The following is a 24721-nucleotide window of genomic DNA, read 5'->3' as shown; positions in this document are numbered from 1 at the left end:
CTCAAACTCTAATTGACTTGGTTGGTCCTAATACCCTTTTTGTAATACAAAATGATATGCCTCACATGCTTTGTGAAGCAGCAACATGTTAAGCCATACCTACTATATATCTGCCTGGCCATATACAACTATACAAGGGACAAGCATAACCAAAATTAATCAAATCCATGACTGGTTTAATTTAATCTAACTAAGTGTCACTATTAATTATGACTCTTAGGCTCATATTTTTCGTGAAGGTAATCAAGCAGCAAACGCTTTGGTAAAAGTATGATGCTATGAGCTCTAGTTTTTTTTTTTTTTTTTGGGGGGGGGGGGGGGGGGTGGTGGTGTGTGGGGGTTCACTTTCGACAGTAATGGGTTCGATTCTAATTCCTTAATCCTTATTTAATTATCAATTGATGACTCCTTACAAATCTCGTATGAGATGTTAACACGACTCTAATCTAAGCTACTTTTTCCGACATATATAGTGGGATAATTTTCTTTTTATGTAGTAGGAGAAATCGAGCTTAAGACCTCAACAGTTACATTTTTGCTTGTTAGCAGTGTTGCTTACACTCACCTATATACATACACTATCAATCATAAGCACAAAGTGAATGAGCACTTTTATATGATTAGAGTTTTTCAATCTATGATTTCCCCTCATTTATTTCACTTCAATGTCATCCAAGCAAAGAGAATTTTCCCTGTATTCGGTTGTACATCCGCTTGTGTCATATAGTAACACAAAAGATACACAACCAGAAACGACTAAGGGTCTCTCTAAATAAAAGTCAACTTTACATTATGACGTGATTATAGACACGAGGAAACGTACGACTGAATTGCTAATAATCTTTTCAAATAAAAACCACCTTTACACTTACAACACCCTTTGAGTCTTTTACAATGGGGAATGAGATCATCTCCAAATCTCTACCTCAGAAGCAAACGAACCCAAAAATCAGATCTGCCTACTCCAAAGGCAGAGATCCAGAGATGATCTCATCCCTTCGCATGGTTGTTCCAAAGTTTGTTATTAGCAATCACATTTGGTTGCACACGTGTCTTGGGAGGGAAAACAATATAGTTAGTCGAAAGCAAAGTGACAAAGCAAAATGGAATAGAAAAATGGGACAAGTGCAAATTGCAAGAAGTCCTACACCTTTAGTTACATCCATGCTCCCATAAAAATACCTAAAGGTGGAAAAGGAATGGGCCATCACCAAGTTAATGCTTAAGCATATGCTTGGAAGATACTCTTACCACAAAACCAAACCTCCCCTTAAAGCTCACAAAACCTCCCTCTCACTCATTCCCTCTTAAAGCCATCCATGGCCTCCATCTAGGTGTCCACTGCTGCTCAACCCCGCCATGGCAACGAGGACGTGTGGCGGGAAGATCAACGGTGGTGATGGTGAGGAGGAGGACGACAACAAGGACCAGTTTGTGAATCGTGGCTGTTAAAAGTTGGGACATGTTTGGGCAACTAAGGACTCTTTGGCAGAGCACATGTTCAAGGTTTTAGTATTTTTTCTTCCATGTTGTTTTAAGCTTGAAATGAAGAAACATTGTTAAGGGATATTACAGCTTAGCTTCCTTATTAGTGGCTCTTTTGCAATCTATAATTTTCATGGTGGTTGGATATCTATCTTTTTATTCTCCTTCTTTGCAATCAATCTGTGAAATGGCAAACAGAAAAATGTTTAACATCAAACACCACATATGTGTGATAACTTTCAATTTATATGATTCTAATCATATGATAATTTCGGTACAATATAATAAGCGTAACACTGCTTGGTTTCTTACAGTTGAGAAAACTTTCCTCTACGCTGACAAACAAGTGATTGCTAGGAAAGAGGAAAACTAATTAACATGGAAGGAGTCTGAGTATTTTTCTTGATTTATTGCATGACGTGTATGTCAGAAAAAGTGAGTGTACGGGTGAAAGGGGCTTCAGTCTCAACCGTAAACCTAAAACGCCAGAGACAAATAGTTTAAGTTCATGCAAAAGGGGTTTCAACTTGTACTTACAGATTGCGATGGATGGACTAATAATTTAAAGGGCTTCAGAAGATGAAAATGAAAACGTGGGAGGTGAGGTTTCAAATAATATGAAAACGAAAGATCCAACAAGCTCATTATGGAGTTCGTTTTGTTGGTAGGAGTTTGGGCAGGTTAAGAGCTTTCGGTCATCATCGCCTTCTTCCTTGTGCCAAAGAGAGAAGGCAATGTCGACCGAAATTCTGGATACGTGCAATGATTCACAACTTGCACGTGTTAGGTCACCCGAGCATGTGCATATATTCGTCCACAACGTATTTGTACGCATATATTTTTGTACTGCTTTGAGGGTTTCTGCAATGTGGAAATTTGCAATTTCTTTCACCTTTGCAGCCTAAGTGGAATGTGATTACATATTGCCTAGGGGCATCATCATAGTTGGGCAAATATAATTGAATGAATGCATTTTAACTCGGAGCTCATCAGCTCAAAAGCGAAAAGCACATGATTTCATGATGGATGAAATGAAATCACTACACCATATGGAGTACACGTTTGGTGGTTCGGATGAGATTGGACTTAATATTTAGGATGGGACAGGTTATAATTGAAGTGGAGGGGATTCTTGTTATCTTGGATTGGCTAAAAAACTTTGCTTTTGTAAAATGAGAAAATTGTAGAAAGGTCCATCAACTTTAACCCAATTGGAAGAGTAGTCTTTCAACTAAAAATTTATGATCAGGTCTCTTAACTCATCATAACGTGCAGCTATGATCATTTTTGTTAATTATGTTAGGACCTTCATCAAAATGAGTCACGTGCCATGCACGTGATCAAGGGGCAAAAATGGAAAACCAAATGAGAAATGGTCTCCCAACTTTAACCAATTGAAGAAATGGTCCATCAACTTTAGACCAATTGAGCAATTGACATTCCAACATGACTCATTTTGACGGAATTCTAATAGAACTCTAACGGAATAGACAAAAATGATCATAGATGTACGTTTAAGGGAACCATTGTTCATGAATTTTTAGTTAAAGGACTACTACTCCAATTAGGTCAAAGTCGAGGGACAATTTCTACAATTTTCTCTTGTAAAGTTGGAAAGAACAAAAATAAAATTCCACCCAACAATTCTGTGGATTGAGTTTCATTCAGAAAAGGAATAGCCAAAAACCTAGAAGCCATAAAGCACACCACCTTAAAATTAAAAAATAAAAATAAAAATAAAAAAAACAAAAAACAAAATCCAAATTCCACTGCAACCACCACTAGCCACCTTCAACAAAAATTGCCCAGTCGAAAATATTGCTAATCAGAACCATAGAAAGAGAGGAGAGAGTAGATAACAGAGGAGAAGGGCGAGGCTTGCGATGAAGAAAAGCGAAGAATGCTGAAGACTATGGAGTCGTAACCCGTGGGTCTTGTCGGGTTACAAAACCAGTCCGTGCCACAATTTACCTCATCAAACATCGGTTGGGATTCAAATCCATTTTAAATGCTTAGAATGGATGAAATGAAATCACTACGCACCCGGCACAGGGTTAACCAGCATGTGCTTTCAATGGGAGCTGCACCGCGTCCATGACACTAACTTTGGGTGCAGTTCCACGACCATTTCTATACAGGTGATCATTAGAGGATTCCAATGGGGGCTTTATCCTTCACGAAGCTATCATATTTCCAACCTCAACGAGAAATTTCATTCTCAAAGAGCTGAAAAATAGGGTTAGTTCTATCACTGAGGCTAGCAACTTCCTTTCTTATGTAGCATAAAATAGGGCTACATCTAACCCCAAAAAACAATGGATCCCACAAAAAAAAGTAGCAACTCATATGAGCAAAATTCTATCACTCTCTCTCTCCTTGCGAATACACTTATGCTCTCCTTTTGTTATTTTTAATTCTTTTTTCTTACTTATTTTTCTTGCAATTAGGCTCGTTAATGATTGTTTTAAATTCCATAAGAATTAAAATTTTAAATTGATTTAACGTTCATGAACATTGATGGGTCAAATTTTCAAATATTTTTTTTTTCAATATTGTATGATACTAATTTAGCAATTGATGCTAGGTAAATTATTATGCTATAGGTGAAATTCAAATTATTTCAGATGACGAAATGAGAGTTTGTTTCTTTCAACGGACGAGATTGAGATAAGGGAAGGGAATTTAATCCAATGAACGATTCATAAGTGATGAAATCTATCTTTGTCACAATTTGAACCTTTTAGGTTGAGGGGTTCATAAAAAATAAAAATATATATATATATATATATATATATATATTTATTTAAAATAGCATATCCAAAAATCAACTTAAGAAAAGCTAACATCCCCAAAAAAAAAAAAAAAAAACTCATCGCTTAATCTAATTATTACATAAATAAATAAATATATATAGCATCATATAAAGCCCGAAAGATATGACCCCTCATTGGAATAGATTCTTTTATAAAACCTCAAAGATTCCTCGAAACTCTAAAATGAACTTTATCTAGCACTTTTCCAGCCCCATATAATCCCTCAGTGGGGATGCTCTTGGTCCTGCCGCATTAAACGAGCTAAACCTTACAAGAAACCATAACTAGTCCCACTCTACTGCAGTATGAATGAATCACAACGCTAAAGTAGACGCTAACATCAACTCATAATTGAAATGCTAAATACCATATATCTGGAGCTCCAAACATTTTGTAACAGCTACAACATTGCATAAAAGATGCAGGGACACAAAAAAGAATCAAATCCTGGAGAAAGGATGAACATAACAAGTCAAAATCGAGCTTTGAAGGCCTCGGCTTGAGGCTTCGATACTAGAAGCCCTCGGCTTGAAGCTTTGATACTAGAAGCCTTAGAGATTTCACAAAAAACAAACCTCCAGGATCATATTGACTTCCATTAACATTTATCCATGACTTCAATGGCATAGTCATTCCTCTGACTAAGGTCTCCTAGTCTCAAAACAATCTCTCTTCCATAAATAATGGTCAAGACTCTACCCGCTGTAAATAACCCGATAAAGAAAAGATCTAGCTCTGTAGAACACCATTTGTCCAATACACTAACGCAAAAGATAAACCGCAAGCTTCACGTAACTTTAACATTCAAGGTTGCAACAACATGAGGGTCAATCAAAACAGAAAATAAAACTAAATATCCTAGTACAATAAAATTTTCAAACCAGCATTGGTGAGAAAAAGGGTTCTCTTCTTTCGGAAAAAACAAAGGAAACGAAACCAAAATCTCACAAAAACTTCCTAAAGTTGCGCTTCATACTCTCTTCAATAAAAGAACCCGAGGACCTTCCCACCAACATTCTTTCTCCTAGCTTCTTCGTGGTCCATGATTCCAGCAGAGGTGGTCAGCACAATATATCCAAACTGCAAATATACACATTGCATTCGTAATAAAAAAAAACTACAAAAAATGGGTATGCTCAATAACCATTTTACAGCATGAAAACTCGAATGAAAATGCGCAATCGGGCAAATCCATATAATATGACAGACCAAAACCCAATACAGTGATTGAGTGAGAAAATGAAACCTGTCTGGAAGGCAGAAGCCTAGCAGTCCAGCCTTCAATCTCCTTCACACCAACATCGAATCGGGGACTAATAACCCCACACTTGTTCAGCCTCCCATTGAGCTCAACCACAATCTTTCCAGCTCTATGGTCATCAACATACTCAAACTCCCCAATATATCCTACACAAATCCCAAAAACCCAACAATAAAAAATCACATATCGAACCCAACAAAACACAAAATTCCAAATCAAACCCAAGATTTCAAAAATACGAACCGTGCTTCTGCATAACCAGGAGGAACTTGATGATGACCTTGGACGACGGCCGGATCATGACCTGTCTCTTTCCCCTCTTCTCGGCGTTGTACATACTCTTCAGAGCGTCGTTCAGAACGCTGACGCGCACCATTTCCGCAAGTGCGAGCTGAAAACGAAATCAAAAGCTGTAGATCTGCAAGCATGGAAAAAGAAACAAAATTTACAATCAATGAATCATGGTGTTTTTGGATACTGGGTAGGTGTTAAATTGTTCGAAAATTTTGGAGATTGGTGGAGAATTGGAATTTTACCTGCGAGCTCAGACTGGGCGGCTGGCTGATGGAGTTCGTAGAGGAAGGCAGTAGGGTTTTGTTTTTGAGGTGATGGGGAGTGAGGAGCTATCAGCCTTCTTAATGTATGATTGTTCTTTTACGAAAATAACCTTAGGCGATGAGTGAACTTCGGTTGGGACAAAGCCCACTGTGTGGACCATTGGATCACGGACATCGAAGAAGGGCAAGCCCACAAACCCACAATGTTTTTCTTTTTAATTAAAGTGATGTTCTAACAGAGATTCAAACTTAGAGCTCGTTTACTTATGAGTAACAAGAAAGAAAAGAAGGAGAATAAGTTCAACTCATAAATTTTTTATGTTTACTTGCACATAAGGAATTAAATTCCTTAATTGAGTAGCTAAAATTTAGGAATTGTATCAACTAAACTAAGACACTTCTCTTTTGATGAAAGCACGAAAAAACCCTAATCTTCCTTTGCAACAGATTCCTAATTTTGCGTGGGGGTCGGTGGCAACTCTGTTAGGATGCTACTATGCTCTTGCCACATCACATGCCATGTCATCATTTGTGATATGATTTTATTGGTCCATGTGTAATATTTGTTAGGAAGTTAGTTTGATCTTTAGCTTACAACAGTTTATATATTGTGCCCTTGTGCATAGCAAAGTATGTTAAGATATTGATTGTATTCTAGTTATTGAGTAATAGCAATTGTTATTGTGTATACGAGTTAAGGTTCGAATGAGGTCTAACATTGGTATGGACCAGGGCTCATGATCTTTTTTTTTAGCGTATGACTCGATTAGCTTCTCATTGAGCTATGGAGGTACAAGTGTCAAATCTGAAAAATTTCTTCACGGAATTTAAGATTGATTTCAAAGCCAGTCAAGCATTGATCATTCAACAGCTTTAATCTCTCGGCGCGAGGAGTGTTTTATCTCCGGTGAATTTTCCAATGTGACATACAACGATCATAATCTCCAAGAAGGGAGAAACCCTCATTTCACCCCGATTTCTATCGCACAGATTTTGCCCCAAAGTCGCTAGCACCATTCATCAAGATGGATTTTCCTTGTTTGGAGATGGTGACGAACCTCTGGGCTAGGTCTGTAAGGGAGATCACTACTTTGATTTCTTCAACATTATAAAGAATCCAAGAAAGGAAAGATGGCATATTTCCACATGAAAGGGGAAGCTCTGCAATGGTTTTAGTTGGCGAATTTTGTCGCAATTATCCTTGCTGGGAAGATTTCGTGAAGGTTTTTTTGCCAATAATTTAGGCCTTCTAAGTACAAACATTGAATTAATCGCCATGCTCGTTGCCATTTCTATGGGGTTGGCTGACAACATAGTTACAAGATTCTGTTGTTGGTAGTAGAGAAAACATTGTTGAAATTTGAGATTCAAACAATTTGGGTGACCTTCTCATTTCAACGAAGTATAGGAATCACTGACTCGATACCAATGTTAGACCTCAGTCAAACCTTAACTCATCTATGTAAGAACAATTTCTATTAAATACAATCAATATCTTCAACTTATTTTGTTATGGACAAGGGCAAAATATATAAATTGTTGCTTGCTAAAGATTGAACTAACTTCCTAACAAATATTCCCCATGGACCAATAAAATCATATCACAAATGATATGATGTGGCATGTGACGTGGCAAGATCTTAGTAGCACATCAATGCCATGTGTCAATTGTTTGTAACAAATTTGGTTGAGCTATTAGGTTTGTTACCTTTAAGTTGTCTTAGTTACTTTAAGTAAAGGCTAGCAGAAGAAAGGTTAGTCGTTATAGAAGTGACTATCAATTAATCAAAGTTACTTGAGAGGAGTTCACTCAAATTGTTTGAATCTTAAATTTCAACAATGGTTTCTTGAACAACGGAATCTCGCAACTATGATGTTAGCCAGCCCGGTCGAAATGGCAGTGAGCATGGCGATTTCTGCAATCTCGACCGCAATTTTGGTGCGACACTGCCAGATTTCAATTTGGGTCATCTAGATTCTCAATTTTCGAATCTTCAACTCTTAATCAAGTTGCACTTGGATAGCAATTTTGATGCAAACCAAACAATGGAGTCTCGTATCTTGGTTTTGAAATTCGACAATGTCGTTCTCAAGCTTCAATCATTCCATGAAGAATAAATTCGGGCCTAAGAAAAAGTGAAGCAGTTCTTCTCTAAACTTCGTCAAAGATACAAACCCATGAACCCTCCTTGTTTGTGTTGAGAGTTGTCCCACATCGGTGAGAGGACAAGTTTGTTATGTGCTTATATGGCCTTGAGCTACTTTTCATATTGCCAATTAGTTTTATGATGGAATCCCAATTTCATCATGGTTTCAGAGCGGGTTGTCCTCATGTGAAGCCAAACAACCACACGCGTTCCACATCCCCCATTTGTTGTCCATGTTAATCATAAATCAATTTAGCCATGATCATCAAACTTCATGATTTTCACATTATAAATAAAATGCGGAAATACATTAAACAACCAAGCGTACCTTGGTCCATGACAACGAACGCTATGAGATCCCAATCGGATTATGTCGGTGGCGGAGGAAATAGGTGTTCTCTCTCTTACCTCTATTTGCACTTAATAACCCTAATCGTGTTTTTCCAACTCTCAAGTGCATATTAGATGGGTATATGCAATATATATAAGTGAGGCACAGAGAGGACCCGTTTCCATTTAAAGCCCATAATCAATTACCAACCATCACCGTAATTTGGTAGGAAACATTTCTCATAATTTGACCAATATGATTATTTGCAAATAATAATATCCGTTAAACCCTACATATCATATAGACCGTGTCATGTGGACCACTTTAGAATATTAAAATATTCTTACATTATCCCACTTGGTCCATAGTGACGCATGTTCCTTTTCCGGTTTAACAAATAAACATTAAGCGAACAGTAAAGTTTGAAATAATCCTTACTATCAATTGGTTAACATAAATACTGATCTTAAGCAATTCACTAGTGCGAGTCATGGCGGTTGTACATCAACAAGCAACATAGTCCCTTCCATGTACCACAACACTAGCAATTACCTAAAACAGTTTGTTAGTGAGAAACATATATGTAGGTCCGGTAATCTCTTTGTCAAAGACATTCCTGTTATCATTCATCCAATCTCCTAAATGTATACATATAATGGAAAACAGGAAACACCCGAAACATGTTTAATTATCGAGCTCAGAGTGTCAAGCACAATATTTTCATTAAACAAATTCTCATAACCAAAATAAAAAATGACAATCATCATGGACTACGTCCAAGACCCATTCTTTCAACATGATCATTAAATGCCTTTAGCCTAGTCCTTTTGTCAAGGGATCTACGATTATAAGCATTGTGCTTATGTGCTCAATAAACATTTTTTGTTTCTGAACCTCCTTCTTAAGAGTCAAGTATTTTATATCCATGTGTTTAGCACTATTAGAATACTTGTCATTCTTGGAGAAGAAGATAGCGGTAGCATTGTCACAGAAAATTCTGAACGGCTTAGCAATGGAATCAATGATTCCAAGCCTTGAGATAAAATTCCATAACCATAATTCATGATTTGTAGCCTCAAAGCATGCTATAAATTCAGCTTCCATAGTGGATATAGCAATAGCATCTTGCTTTGCACTGTTCCAGGAAATTGCTCCTCCAGCTAAGAGAAACAAGTAACCAAGAGTTGATCTTTTGCTATCAATACATCCAACAAAATCTAAATCTGAATAACCAATAACTTCTAGTTATTAGATTTTCTATACATGAGCATACAGTCTTTCGTTCCTTGTAAATACTGAATCACTTTCTTTGCAATTTTCCAGTGATCCATTCATAGGTTGCTTTGGTATCTGCCTAACATCCTAACTGCAAAAATGATGTCTGGTATGGTACAAGTTTGTGCATACATCAGACTTCCTACAACAGATGCATAAGGAATACTTTCCATCTATGTAAGCTCCAATTCATTTTGTGGGCATTGCATAAGGCTAAACTTATCTTCTATCTGAATTGGAGCAACATTGGATATACCGAATCTCTCAAGAACTCTCTCAATATATGCTTTCTGAGACAGGCCCAACATTCCACGTGATCTATCTTGGAATATTTCAATTCCTATCACATAGGCTGCCTCACCCATATATTTCATTTCAAATGTCTCCAAGAGAAACTGCTTGGTCTCATGTAATAGACCAAGATCACTACTAGCAAGTAAAATGTCATCAACATACAAAATTAGAAACATAAACTTGCTCCCACTAACCTTCAGATACGTACATCGATCAATGATGTTTTAAAACCAAAGGATACAATGATATTATCAAACTTAAGATACCATTGTCGTGAAGTTTGTTTAATTCCGTATATTGACTTCTTTAGTTTACAGACCATGTGTTCTTTTCCCTTTAATGCAAAGCCTTCAGGTTGATCCATGTAGACTTCTTCTTCCAAACTCCTATTCAAGAATGTTGTTTTCACATCCATTTGATGTAACTCTAAATCATAATGAGCTACTAATGCCATAATGATTCTAAAAGAGTCTTTCTTTGAAACTAGTGAGAAAGTATATTTGTAATCAACGCCTTCTTGTTAAGTAAAACCTTTGGTCACCAATCTGACTATATATCGTTCTATATTGCCATTAGAGTTGCGTTTGGTCTTCAAAACCCACTTACACCCAACTCTCTTACAACCTTTAGGAAATTCAATGAGATCTCAGACTTCATTTTGGTCCATTGATTTTAACTCATCATTAACCAATACAGTTAACGGCTTGTGAAACGAAACCGGATCTTTATTTATTCCCAAACCAATGTCAGACTCTTGTAGATATACCACATAATCATCTGAAATAGCACATTTCCATTCTCTTTGCAATCTCCTTAATGTTATTTCTTGTGGTTCTTCCACTACATTTTCATTTGTGATAATCTCATTCTGGAGCGGATGGTCATTAATTTGATGTTCAACATTGTCTAACGGTTTAACATGTGTAGGAACAACAACTTGCTTAGAAATTATAGGTGTAGGAATCTGCACCCTAACTTCATTAATGACCAATTCTTTAGGTTTTTCACTGCCGCTTATTTCACCACTTTCAATGAATCTGGCATTGCCGGTTTCAACAATTCTCATACTATGATTAGGATGGTAAAACCTATAAAACCTATATCCTTTGGATTTTTCTGGTTAACCAATAAAGTAACCACTAATCGTTCTAAAATCCAACTTCTTTTCATGCAGATTATAAATTCTTATTTCTGCTGGGCAACCCCAAACATGCAGATGCCTTAAACTAGGTTCCCTTCTTGTCCACAGTTTAAATGGTGTTTTGGGAACTGCCTTACTAGGAACCCGATTTAATAAATATACAGGAGTCCTAAGAGCATACATCCATAATGATAAAGGCAAAGATGCATTACTTAACATACTCCTAACCATGTCCATAAGAGTACGATTACACCTTTCAGCAACACCATTATGTTGTGGCATACTTGGCATAGTGTATTGGGCACATATGTCATGCTTTTCAAGGAGTCTTGCAAATAAACCAGGGCATTGTCCTGATTCATCATATTTTCCATAAAATTCACCACCTCTATCCAACCTGACAATCTTCACATTTTTATCTAATTGTCTCTCAACTTCAATAATGAACACCTGAAGGGCATTCACTGCTTCAAAATTTTCTTTCAATAGATAAATATAGCCATAACGTGAAAAATCGTCTATAAAGATGATAAAACATTTTTCTCCACCAAAGGATGAAGCATCAAAAGTTCCACATATGTCTGTATGAATTATTTCAAGAAGCTCTGAACTTCTTGTGGCTCCTTTCTTGGTGTATTTGGTTTGTTTGCCCTTAATACAATCCACACACACACCAAGATCAGTAAAATCTAGGTTCAGAAGAATCTCATTCTTTACTAATCTTTCTAACCTTTCTTTGGATATATGACCCAGTCGTTTATGCCACAAGAATGAAGAATTTTCATTATTTAGGCTACGCTTAGTTCCAACATTATGATGCACATCAAAAGTGTTTCATCAAAACGATTATTGAGTTTTAAATTGTACAGCTCACCTATTAGAATACCAACAAAAGAAGTATTCTTATATAAACTGAAACATTCATTACCAAACTTTATAAAAAAATCCATTACGGTCAAGCTTCGAAACTGAAACCAAATTTCTGGAACAACTAGGAACATAAAGTGTCTGAAATAAATCCAAACAATATCCAGTATCCAAAATTAAATGAAAAGTTCAAACAGCTTCAACTGGAGCTTTGACTCGATTCCCCATGAAAATGAATTTTTCACTTGGATTTAAAGTTTGGGTCGTAAAGAATCCTTGCATCGAATTAGAAATATGAGCAGTTAAATATGATTCAAAACTTACATCAGCCAAAGGCTCACCTTTCTTTTTGAACCATTCTTTGCGTTTCTAGCAATTCTTTTGATAATGCCCAGGCTTCCTACATAAGCGACATAAATCACTTTTCTGTTCCTTATCATGAGCCTGAGTAGCATTAACAAGTTCATTCACCATGGGTGATCCTCTTTTCTTTTCCTTTCCAGGCTTTCTTCCAAATTTTCTTTCAGCTCCTTGACTTACTAAAGGAACATTATGTTCTCCTTGCTACTTAAGCCTTCCTTCCTCTTAAACGAGTTTAGTGGCCAATTCATCAACATTCCATTTGTCCTTAATAGCATTATAGTTGATTTGAAATGATCCACACTGAGGAGGCAAGGAGTTCAAAATAAATTGATCAAGAAAGGAGTCATCCACATTCATTCCAAGAGTCTTTAGCCTTGCTGCTATATAGTCATTTCAAGGACATGCTCATGCATGCTTTGCATACCATCAAATTTCTTAGCGGTCCAAGAGACTTGTCAGCAATCTTGAAATGAGTCTCAATATTTTTCAAGTATTCCTTAGCAGTTTCAGCTTGAGGAATGCCAGCCTTTATGTTGCTCTCTATAGTCATTCACATAAATATCATGCTCAATCTATTCGATCTCTCCTAGGCATTATAGAGAGATTTTTCCTTAGTGCTGCTTGTATTTGTAAGAGCAGCAGGTTTATCAGTTCGTAGTGCTAAATCAAGATCCAGGACACCATGTGAAAATGAACTTGCTCACTCCAATCTGAGAAATTTGTTCCATTAAGTGAAGGAATAGATAGAGCAAGTGAATGAAGAGAAACATGCACTGACACTGCAATTCAAAAGTGCTCACAACATTAACGCTTTGAGTAACAAAAACAAGTGTAATAACAATAAGTGTATTATCATATTCTCATTTGGGTAGATACTACAACAATACAAACAATCATCGATGCATAATACCCTATTGATAATTGTACATCTCTAAGAAGACAGGTTTCGTTATCTTTGGATATCTGAACAAATAAAAAAAATGAAGGGTTATTATACAAAATAGTCACTGAGATTTGCATGATCAATAGAAATGGTCCGTGAGATTAAAAATCAATAGAAATGGTCCCTGAGATTGTCCACCATCCATGATTTTGGTCATTCCGTTAAAAACTCTTTAGGCAATTTTCAAAGCTTCGTAACTCAACCTATTCTTAACCAAATTCAACCCATAATATATCAAAATGAAGATAAGAAAGTGTAGAACAACATTAAACCTATTTGGAAGCCCAATGATTGCCGAAGATGGCCGGAAAATAGCCTAAAAGGTGACTGGTCCGCGGGAAAACTAGAAAACATCCCAGAAAGTGGGTAAACTTTAAACGTTCATAACTTCTTCAATACTGAACGAAATTGAGTGATTCAAAAACTAAAATCATAATTCTCAATGAGACAAAGAGAATGGTATCTTTATTTACTGCTAAATCACCGTGGTTTGGCCGAAAAATGGCTTGAAATCGGCTAACTTGAAAATGGTTAGCCACTTTCGAGCCGTTGTCCGACCAAACCACGGTGAGTTAACCTTCAAAAAAAGTACCATTCTCTTCGTCTCATCAATAAGTATTATCTTTGTTTCTGAATCACTCTATTTTGTTGAGTATTGAAGAAGTTATGAACGTTTAAAACTTACCCAGTTTCCGGTCAGTTTTCCAGTTTTCCCGCGAACCAGTCACCTTTCATGTTATTTTCCGGCCATCACCAGCAACCATTGGGCTTCCAAATAGGTATAATCTTATTCTACATTTTCCTATCTTCATTTTGACATATTATGGGTCGAATTTGATTAAGAAACAATCGCTTTTAACGGAATGACCAAAATTATGGATAATGGACAATCTTAGGGACCATGTCTATTGATTTTCAACTTCAGGGACCATTTCTGTCACATCTCGGCCTGGGGTCCACCACATCCTGGGCCCACTCCACCACCATAGCACGATATTGTCCGCTTTAGGCCCCGATCACGCCCTTACAGTTTTGTTTCTGGAAACTCACACGAGAACTTCCCAGTGGGTCACCCATCATGGGAGCGCTCTCGCGCACTACTCGCTTAGCTTCGGAGTTCCCATGGAACCCAAAGCCAGTGAGCTCCCAAAAGGCCTCGTGCTAAGTAGAGATGGGAATATACCTATAAGGCTTACATGATCCACTCCCCTGGGCAATGTGGGATGTCACAATTTCTAGTGATTATGCAAATCTCAGGGACCATTTTGTATAATAACCCAAAAATGAAATATACAATTCTCACCATACTCATATCATCAATCATATGAGCAATTAGTCTACCTTTGGGTGACCCTTAAGAACCTATGAACCTATGACAAATGAAAAACATATTACTCATGTACAAACCTTTAAAACATAATAAGGTTTTGTTCGTTCATATGCATCATCCTACCATGAGTAATTGATTAATCATCATTGAATTTGAATCCATGTTATCTTTCTAGTTGGCCACTTTGGTGACTAACAAATAATTTCGTAAGACGAATTACAAATTAAATGAATGACGTTTATAATAGTAATGATCAGTCACAGATATTCAAATTACTTTAACTAATTCCAACTAAAAGAATCGCCCAGATTGCATCATAATTTCCATACCCAAATATGCAATTCGGCAAAAATTGTAATAAAACTAAGATTACAATTTCTTAATCCCAACATGCATAATCGATATGTGCAAATAATATAATCTCGATACATGCAAATAAAATATAATCATGTCTGCCTCAAAACAGTAGACATTGAACCCTTGTTAACCACCGATTCTGTTAAAGTTCATAATTGTAAATGGAAAATCATGAGAGCTCTCAACCAAGCTTTGATGCCACATGTTAATCATAAATCAATTCAGCCATGATCATCAAACTTCATGATTTTCACATTATAAATAAAATGCGGAAATACATTAAACAACCAAGTGTACCTTGGTCCATGACAACGAACGCTATGAGATCCCAATCAGATTTTGTCGGTGGCAGAGGAAATAGGTGTTCTCTCTCTTACCTCTATTTGCAAATAATAACCCTAATCGTGTTTTTCCAACTCTCAAGTGCATATTAGATGGGTATGTGCAATATATATAAGAGAGGCAGAGAGATGACCTATTTCCATTTAAAGCCCATAATCAATTATCACCCATCATCGTAATTTGGTAGCAAACATTTCTCATAATTTGACCAATATGATTATTTACAAATAATAATATTCGTTAAACCCTACATATCATATGGACAGTGTGTCACGCCCCAATCCCGACATACGTCCAGAATTGACACGTGACGTCACCAAAAAATCTGTATCTATCATATCCCACCTCTGGGTTATGGGCAAGCACAACTCAAAAATCGAATCGCATAGTTATTTTTTGTATGTTTTATGGCTGCATCTAACCTCCCCGTTAGACTGCCTACGTACCCTAAACAGGGATCAAGCCATTCGTAGTTCGTCATGCACAATAATTGACATATAACACAGTCCGATTAAGTCGAAAGGTATAACATTTCTCAATCAATCAATAGAACTTGACAAGCATGAAAATACTAGACTCAGGGTTACATAACAAACCCATCTGAAAAACATGATTTCCCCTCCAACTATATATAAATCATTATGTCGCAACATGATACCGCAATTCATGATAGGAGCATATTCATGCGACTTAAATGGCTTGTTCTCGTACATTTACGTTATGTTTCTTTAGTTATTTTAGTCCTTTATGCTTCTTTCGTGTGTTTTTAGGTTCATATGGCTAAGGAAGCAAAAAGATGCATTTTGGAGCATTTTGGAGTAAAATCGGACTTGGAATGGATAGCTTATGTTTGGAGCAAAAGGAATGGACGAAATTGAAGACTTAGCTATCATATCATACACTTATCAAAACCAACCACATATCATTCACTTACCAACCACATATCATTCACTTATCACTTAACATATCATTCACTTATCACTTAACATATCATTCATTTATCACTTATCATATCATTCACTTATCACTTAACATATCATTCACTTATCATCACCACATATCATTCATTTATCACTTATCATAACCATACACTTATCACTTATCATACTCATAATCATCTACACATTTCAACCATATAAACACATGCATTTCAACTCACATGCACACCCACCTCTTTCCACCTAATCCACATGTTTTCCCAACAATATAATTGAGCCAACACATGCACCCATCACCCAACACTCCCCTTGGCCGTGCCTTTCCATCAAAACCTAGCATTCTTTAAACACTAAGCCACATGCAACTCTTCATCATTCATCCACCATCATTTCTCCCCCCCCTTTGCCGTGCATTGCACATCAACACATTTCAGCATTTCCACATGCATTCCCCTTACAATTTCAGCCATTCCACATGCATTTCCAACCCACATGCACCCTTTAATCATTCAACCATGCAGCACACATCACCAACACACCCTTTGCCGTCCAAAACACATTCAATTCCAGCATTCCACATGCATTTCCAACCTAACAAACAGCCATATTCACATGCATTCACTCATAATCATTCACCAAACTTGCAGCCACATTTCCACCTATTCCTAGCTGTCATGTTCCCTCTCATTTACCTATAAATAAGCATGCATTGCAGCCACAATTGATGCATTCCATTCACAACACAACACACAACACAAACAATTTTCCTTTGCCGTGCATCACCTTCCATTTCTGTGCAGTTTTTCTCCTCTATTGCAGCCACTATCCAACCACTTCCCATCCCTCCAAAACACTTCACATAATCCCCAAAGCTCACCTTAGACCTTGTGCTACAACAACGAGGAAGAAAAGAGTGCCTAAACGTTCATACAATTCAAGTTTGAGTTGTTGGAATGTTTAGGTGTTTCTTTGATTTCAATGTTTAAATTCAATTCTCTTTGTTTTGTACGTATAAGGAATGGAAGAGAAGAGTACCTAAACGTTCATACAATTCAAGTTTGAGTTGTTGGAATGTTTAGGTGTTTCTTTGATTTCAAAGTTATGACTAACTAAACCCCCTTTAGCTAGGGGGTGATTCGAAACTATGTTTATATTTGCAATATGAATTGATTAACTTTCGTTGGAATTTCATAAGTTGTGGATTCAATTTGTTTAACCGTTTGATTGATAACTTATTTATGTACGTTTATTAAGAATGCGCGCTTAATTTTCATGCATGAATATGACGCTAGAATATAAGTGAGTTTCACCTAATCGTTACGAACTTATATTCACAAGTAGTGGAGGTTGCTTATAAACAATCGCGTTAAATGAATTCTTGGCACGAGTTTCATGCTCATCATAGTAACGAATGTCTCGTCAACACTTATAGTTTTCATAATGCTTAATGATCTTTGATCGTATCTTTATTGTACTGTTCACGTAAAGGACTTTTGGAGAATGTTGTGAATTGCGTTGCGCAAACCCATCCAATTCATTAACTTAAGGAAAACTTGACGGTTAATTTAAGCGGACCTAATTAACCCGGGGTGTTGAGTTTCATAATTTATCGAAAGACCAACTGAGAATCAATCTTGTATGCAAGTGTAACATGTGTGGAGAAGAACCCCTTGGCTATTCCATCATCCATATTTTCATCACATTCATACTTACGTTTATTCGTTTTACAATTTGCTTAGTTTATTAACTTGTTTTGTTATTTCAATTTTCGTCAAATCAAACTCCCCCCCCCCTTATTTCGTTAAGTCTTAGTCATTCGATTTGTTTTAGTATTTTACGTTGTTTAGTTTTGCATTCTTTAAATCTAGTATATTGTTTTATATTGTGTTTTTACGTTTTTGAGTCAAATCCAAGTGATTAACAATCCCACCTAATCCCTGGTCCAGAACGATCCCTACTTACATACTTACTACAATTGATAAAAAGAGGGTTTAATTTGTGTGCGTATAAATCTCGCATCAATTCACAACATATATTACTTCAAAGAACCAACGAAGCACAATACCATTCTCTAGCCACATTTATCAACAAGTCTAATCATAACAATAACCATGATATCCAACATAACAATCCCACATGACGATTAACCTTTCCACTTCATCCATCACGTAATTCATCACGTTTTCCACATAAAATCGCATTTCATAGTGTGTAACATAGTTAAGAATTAACAAAGTACACATGATTCTCTAGAAATATTAATCAACTAAAATACTCATGATAACCACACTTATATCCAACGTCATTCCATAATCACATCAATCAATAATGTCAACCATCACATCATCAATAACACATACAACAAGTCGAAACGCAAGGCTAGAGCAACACAATTCAGTTGAAGACTACATCTTTGGAAAAAGGGGATTTTGGACCACCCAATGGACCAAGGCTCCAAAGGGGATTCCGGACCATCACTTAACGGAATCCAAACAGAACTCAGTTCCAAACCACCCAACCGAATTGAACGGAAGTCCAAGGAGCATAACAACGACTCGAAGGAAAAAGACATGATTCAAGTTACCCAATTCACGAAACTCAACGAAACAAAGCAATATTGAGCAAAATCTACATCACAATGGGTCATCAGTCATTTACTAGACCTCCCATCTCCCAAGCAATTCAATATGCGTTTCAATCACATGTCACAACCATTTCCAATACACAAGTCAAATCACATTTCACTTCATCATACTAATCACTATACTTCCAACATTATATCTCAATACATAGCTTGCAACATATCAAGGAATCACAAAGTACAATAATAATATTTAATTACGTTAATCAATCAGTGAGATAACATATCATTTCACGAATTTAATTAAAGAACTCTACATAATTCCCAATTTGGGTTAAGAATAATAACATGGTAATTCTAATTTATTTTCACAATATCTATTGTGGGTAATTCCCATCTACTCGAATTTAGGATTCTAAGATCACCTTACGAAATGAACAAGAGCAAGGACTCCGGACCACTCAACGGAATCCAACAACATTGGGTTCCAGACCACTCAACGGAACCAAAATATCAAGCGGTTTCTCATAATCTACCCAGACCTGTCATATGTAAAATCAATGCCAATATTATGAAATTGGTGCACTGGCAAATCAGGCACACAGACAAGCTGAGAGGCTCGGGTGAGGGACAATAAAATAAGCATGTGATACAATAATAAAACTAGCCATCAATCATAATTTATAAACCTTGAATATAAATCTTTCATAAGAAATCAATACCCAACTTTTGAAAACTCCAAGGGAGTCACCCAGACATCCAAAAGTTCATTTCAAACAACCATAACATCTCACACCCATATTCACATACACACAATGAAAGTAGAATTAGGGCGACACTGTTCATCCAAAGCCTACACCTTTGCAACCATCTCAAACTAAACTCAATGAACTAATGTGGATACAATCCCGGACTATCACTCAACGGGATCGCGGAGTAAGAGGGATTCCGAACCATCACTCAATAGAACACAAACCAAGATACGATTCTTGACCATCACTCAACGGAATCGCGGAGTGGAGTAGGAAGGATTCCGGACCATCACTCAACGGAATCCAAACAAGGATACGATTCCGGACCATCACTCAACGGAATCGCGGAGTACATTGCATAACCATCAATCAATGAAACAACACATGAATCAAGTTGCTCAAGTTATAAAGGCTCAACGAAACAAGAAATGAAATAATGAAACGAGCATTGACACATGTTTCAAAGCAACAAACCCATGACAATGGGTTAACGGTCCACCACTAGCCCTCACCTTCATCAAATCAAGCCAATCAAACGAAACAAACCATATTTCCAATATGTACGTCAAATCCCACTTCATATAACAATATCATTGGCTAAATATGAAAATTAACAATTTATAGGAAAAATGATTATAAAACCATTTCATATTCACATATATTAAAGTCACTCACCTTTCATCATAACATACCATCTATGTAAATCAAACACCTTTCGAATATGCACGTCAATTCACATACCACGATCATCATCAGTACACAAGCCAAATCATGTTTGATAAACATAGGTCTATGGCTAAATATATATAAATATATATATATATATATATATATATATATAATCGCATTTCAATAGAATCACATTATAAGACCAAGTCAAATTCACAGATGACACCAATATAAGAAATCAAGGTAATAACCATATCACATATGTTCAAGTCACTTTCTAACCAATGTAGGCCCATTAGACTTCACTTAAGTCTCTCATAGTACTAATTTTATTATTTAGAACATTCCGAGACATGTTGACCGTAAATCAATTCTCGGTCAACGATGGGGTCCACAACAATCCGCAAATCAGATTTATGATCCATAACTTCCCAAAGTCCACAATATGCTACGAGGATAACATACTAAAGTTTCATTTTGATCCAATGGTCGAATTGTCATCAATCACACAGACAAGTGGCGGTCCAAATTGATCACCACACCAAACAATTGAATCTTTGGAAACCAAGCTAGACATAGGTTCACATGGTCACTAGAAGGTATTTGAAACCTAGACAACACTCGTGAACGATCCCACGCACCGCCATACGCGGTGGAAGTCAAGATGGAGGGTTTACAAACCCCGAATTTCAACATTAACTAGATGAGCTCAAATTTACATGGTATCTAGAGCTCAAAAAGGGAAACACTTTTCACAACTAGGCCGACGATAAATTCTAACCGGAAACCGTCCAATTTCACCGGAGAAAACTGGATTTCTAGGGTTCTAAAACACCCAACTCTAAAATGAATACGAAAGCACAAACTAAGCATACCCACTTGAAGGTTATGAAGAGTAGATGAAGTTTCATACCTCACTCGAAGGAAATCGTTGCCGGAATCGCCGGAAAAATGATAAAACCGCCGGAAAAGTCGTGGACTTTGCGACCTCGAACTGCAAAGATGGAAAAGAAATGGGAAAATCTAACATCACAGAGATTAGGGCTCGTCAAGAGCTTTCCATGGACACCAAGATCATCCAAAACGGAGCTCGGATGAAAAAGATAGAAGCGGGTTAAGTTTGGTGGGTTTATGGGTCAATTTCTCCCTAAAACGGGTTAGGCAGCTCTCCCCCTTTCATTTTCTGAAAACCTCTCCTTTATTGGAGGTTTCCCTCCCATTTATAACATTTTGATAATATTACCAAAATGTCACTAACTTTAAACGACTCTAACTTCTCCGTTCGGACTTGGAAATAAGATCTGTTTATGCCTACGCGCTCATGGAATCGAACTCTACCTAACCAATTCAAGAGTTGACAGAAAAGGTCGAGAAAATTGGAAATGACTAAAGTAACCATCACTTCGTTTTTCTCAAATTTGGAGAAATAAAGAACTAGTTCCAATTAAATCTTCGAAATACGTCAAGAATAAAATAAAATAATAATTTTAGGGACGGGATATCACACAGTGTCATGTGGACAACTTTAGAATATTAAAATATTCTTACAATCCACGTGTAGGGGGCCACATGTGCTCACGTGTCACTCACTTGTTGTCCATGTGATAGGCCACACTTGCAGTTCTTAATTTTTAATTTTTCACTCTGAGTGAAAGAACCAGATTTTATTTTAACCCCTCCCATCTTCCCCAACCCCAACCAACCGAAATTATAGAAATAAATTATTTTCGTACTGACCTAGAAGATTTGGGATGGAGGGCTTCGTATCAATAAATAATTTTTTTTTCTTAATAATTGTCAAGACTCAAAACTTCAATCCTATTTCCCTTGTTCAAAGACAATAATCTTATTATTGGAAAGTACATATAAAGCATTTCAGGCCACTTTATATCTGCAACGGCGATCCAAGAATAAATTAATAGCCTTCCAATATTTACCAATTAACAAACCCAAGTTTACGAGGGATAATGATATCGTATTTCATTAAAAGTTAGTTAATAGCCTTCCAATATTTACATAATTAATTAGAATTTTAAAAGTCAATTCTACTCTCCCAGGATATGTTATCCCATTATGTATTGCTCAATATAGTAGTTATCGTATTTCATTAAAAACATGGATATTTGAGAAATAAACCATTTGCTCTTTTAATAATTAAGATATTTAGACAACCAAAATTAACAACATTACTACCACACTCTCTAAAGGCGAATTTGAGAGATATTAGGCTCGATTTTCGTCAAAGACGAATTTGAACCATACTATTACTAGCCTATTTTGAGGCTTAGGCTTTTAGTTCACTCTCCAATCCCCTTAGTGTAGACAATATCGTTTGTTCAAAAAAATACATCTAGGCTCAACTATTGCAAATATATGTGGTCAGTTTGTGTGCCTAATTAATAGCATTAGTGTTCTCGTTTTAGTAAGTAAATCATTCTATAGAGTGCTAGCAATCTTCTCTTTAGCCTTCTTGTTTGGGAAGGAACTTCTATCTCCTCCTCATGTTGTGTCATTTCTCGTACACTCCAAACAATACTTATTAGAGAAATTTTAAAAACTAACCCCTTTGGAGCCATCTATATTGACATTTTTATCCTACCATTTTCAGTTTCTTAATTAAAAATCTGGCCAAATCTAGTGTGCACAAAGACAAGATGCCCTTAGATTGAAAAATGGTTCCCAATCAAAGTCTTCCCACTTCCAGCAAACTGTAACCTCGCACTACCCATTCGAATGCACAAAATCACTAGCCACGACACTTTTTTATTCAACGTGCATTTTAGTTCTATTACTCCACGTGTGAAATGAAGAATTAGATTCCCACTCTTTCCCTTCTTTTTCTTTTGGTAATAATGATGAGTTGCTGTCATGAAAAATGGAGTCACATCAAAGCTTTCATTGTCGCTAAGGGGTTAGGTTTATGTCTTGTGAGGGGATTCTATCTCTAGGATCTCCACAATTTGAATCCAGATAGAATCCTATCTTTGGATGGGTGTCACTTGTAGTAGAGTTTGGATGCTTTAACAAAGGAAAAAGAGAGAAAAGACTTTTCAGCTGGTACATATCTTTGTATGAGAATCCTCTTCGGATCTTCTTTATGTGGATTCTCTCCATATCCTCTTTGTGAAAATCCTAGGAATCCTCACATCATGTTGGTTTATCCTATATTGTGTGGTCAGTTTTCTTCAGGTACTGTTTGTGTTTAATTTTAAATAAAAATATTTAAAATGATTTATAACCACACGATATATAATAAAAAAACACCATTTAAGAATTTCCGGAATCCTCATAAAAAGGATCCGGAGAAGATCCTTATTCCATATCTTTAATCATGTTGAGTAAACTACACTTTCACACCTCATATATGGGTTGATTTTTCAAAATAGATCAAGAAATTGCAATTCTCACATACACCACGTTGAGATATTGAAATTGTATTAATTTATGTATTGGTCAAATAAATTGTATGATAATTTATTAAATTTGAGCATTTTGAAAGGAGATGTCTATTCTAAGGAGAATGTTATGTAATAAAATTTGAAAGTAGATATAAGTTTTAATCGATTTGTCAATTCTACATGATTTAACATAAAGATTGTGTGCTGTCAATTTTGACATATAAAAATATATAATCTCTTTTATTTTTTAAAAAGTTTTGTTGTTGAGCCTTAGTAATAGACCTGACATTTTACAACCGATCTGACCCACCCGTTTAAATTAGTATTTGGATGGGTGCTTAATGGGTCGGGTTGTTAACGAGTGAACCCATTAATTATCTGTTAAATAACAGGTTAGTTTGGGTCAACCTGCAAGACCCGTTAGCACCCGATATCACCCGTTAAGTGTACAAAATAAAAATAAAAAACTAATGAAAAGAGCTTGAAAACTTTGAGTTTTAACGATAATAACAAAATAAAGGGTAAAGTAAATAGTACCAAGATTGATTTTTTATTGTAAAAATGTGGTTTTTCGTTAAAATTCCCTAAAGAAAACTTGGCCGCCTCACACTCGCAGCTCCGCGCTCTGGTTCGCCCCCTTCTTCTGGCGCCTTCTCGGTCTCTACTCTTTTGATGAAAGCCGCCTAATCTTCTGAAGTCCTCAAGCAATTTAACACTAAAAGCAATAATCTCCAACCACTTCAAAACAAAACATATGAGAACCTAAATGGAAAATTCATACAGCAGACAGCTTGGTGACGAAATGAAGAAAACCCAATTGCCAGAAACTAGTGCTGGATAGCATGAAAATAATAGAAATATGGGCGTTGGGTTTGGA

At 36.4% G+C, this 24721-nt stretch overlaps 1 protein-coding gene across 1 annotated transcript; it reads right to left on the bottom strand.

Moving 5' to 3' along the window:
• Positions 1–5072: 5072 nt before the first annotated feature.
• LOC103930713 (40S ribosomal protein S15a-1) lies at positions 5073–6210 on the bottom strand. Its single transcript, XM_048564452.1, has 4 exons — positions 6096–6210; positions 5803–5977; positions 5545–5705; positions 5073–5378 (listed from the first exon to the last, which is right to left on the bottom strand). The coding sequence occupies exons 2-4, from the start codon at positions 5933–5935 to the stop codon at positions 5280–5282; spliced, it is 393 nt and encodes a 130-aa protein (XP_048420409.1). The 5' UTR covers positions 5936–5977; positions 6096–6210; the 3' UTR covers positions 5073–5279.
• Between the last annotated feature and the right edge of the window lie 18511 nt (positions 6211–24721).

The sequence above is a fragment of a genome, unplaced genomic scaffold (assembly GCF_019419815.1).
Source record: "Pyrus x bretschneideri cultivar Hongxiangsu unplaced genomic scaffold, Pyrus_bretschneideri_v1 Contig39, whole genome shotgun sequence".
NCBI lineage: Eukaryota > Viridiplantae > Streptophyta > Magnoliopsida > Rosales > Rosaceae > Pyrus > Pyrus x bretschneideri.
The sequence above is the reverse complement of the archived record's forward strand: the minus strand, read 5'-3'. Positions and strand labels throughout refer to the sequence as shown.

What these genes read in the sequence shown, in the direction of transcription:
- LOC103930713 (XM_048564452.1), bottom strand. Translation starts at nt 5,935, where the DNA reads ATGGTGCGCGTCAGCGTTCTGAACGACGCTCTGAAGAGTATGTACAAC. An exon ending in CCTGGTTATGCAGAAGCACG is followed by an intron (nt 5,706 to 5,802) that starts GTTCGTATTTTT and finishes GGATTTGTGTAG; the next exon opens with GATATATTGGGGAGTTTGAG. An exon ending in GGCTTCTGCCTTCCAGACAG is followed by an intron (nt 5,379 to 5,544) that starts GTTTCATTTTCT and finishes GTATATTTGCAG; the next exon opens with TTTGGATATATTGTGCTGAC.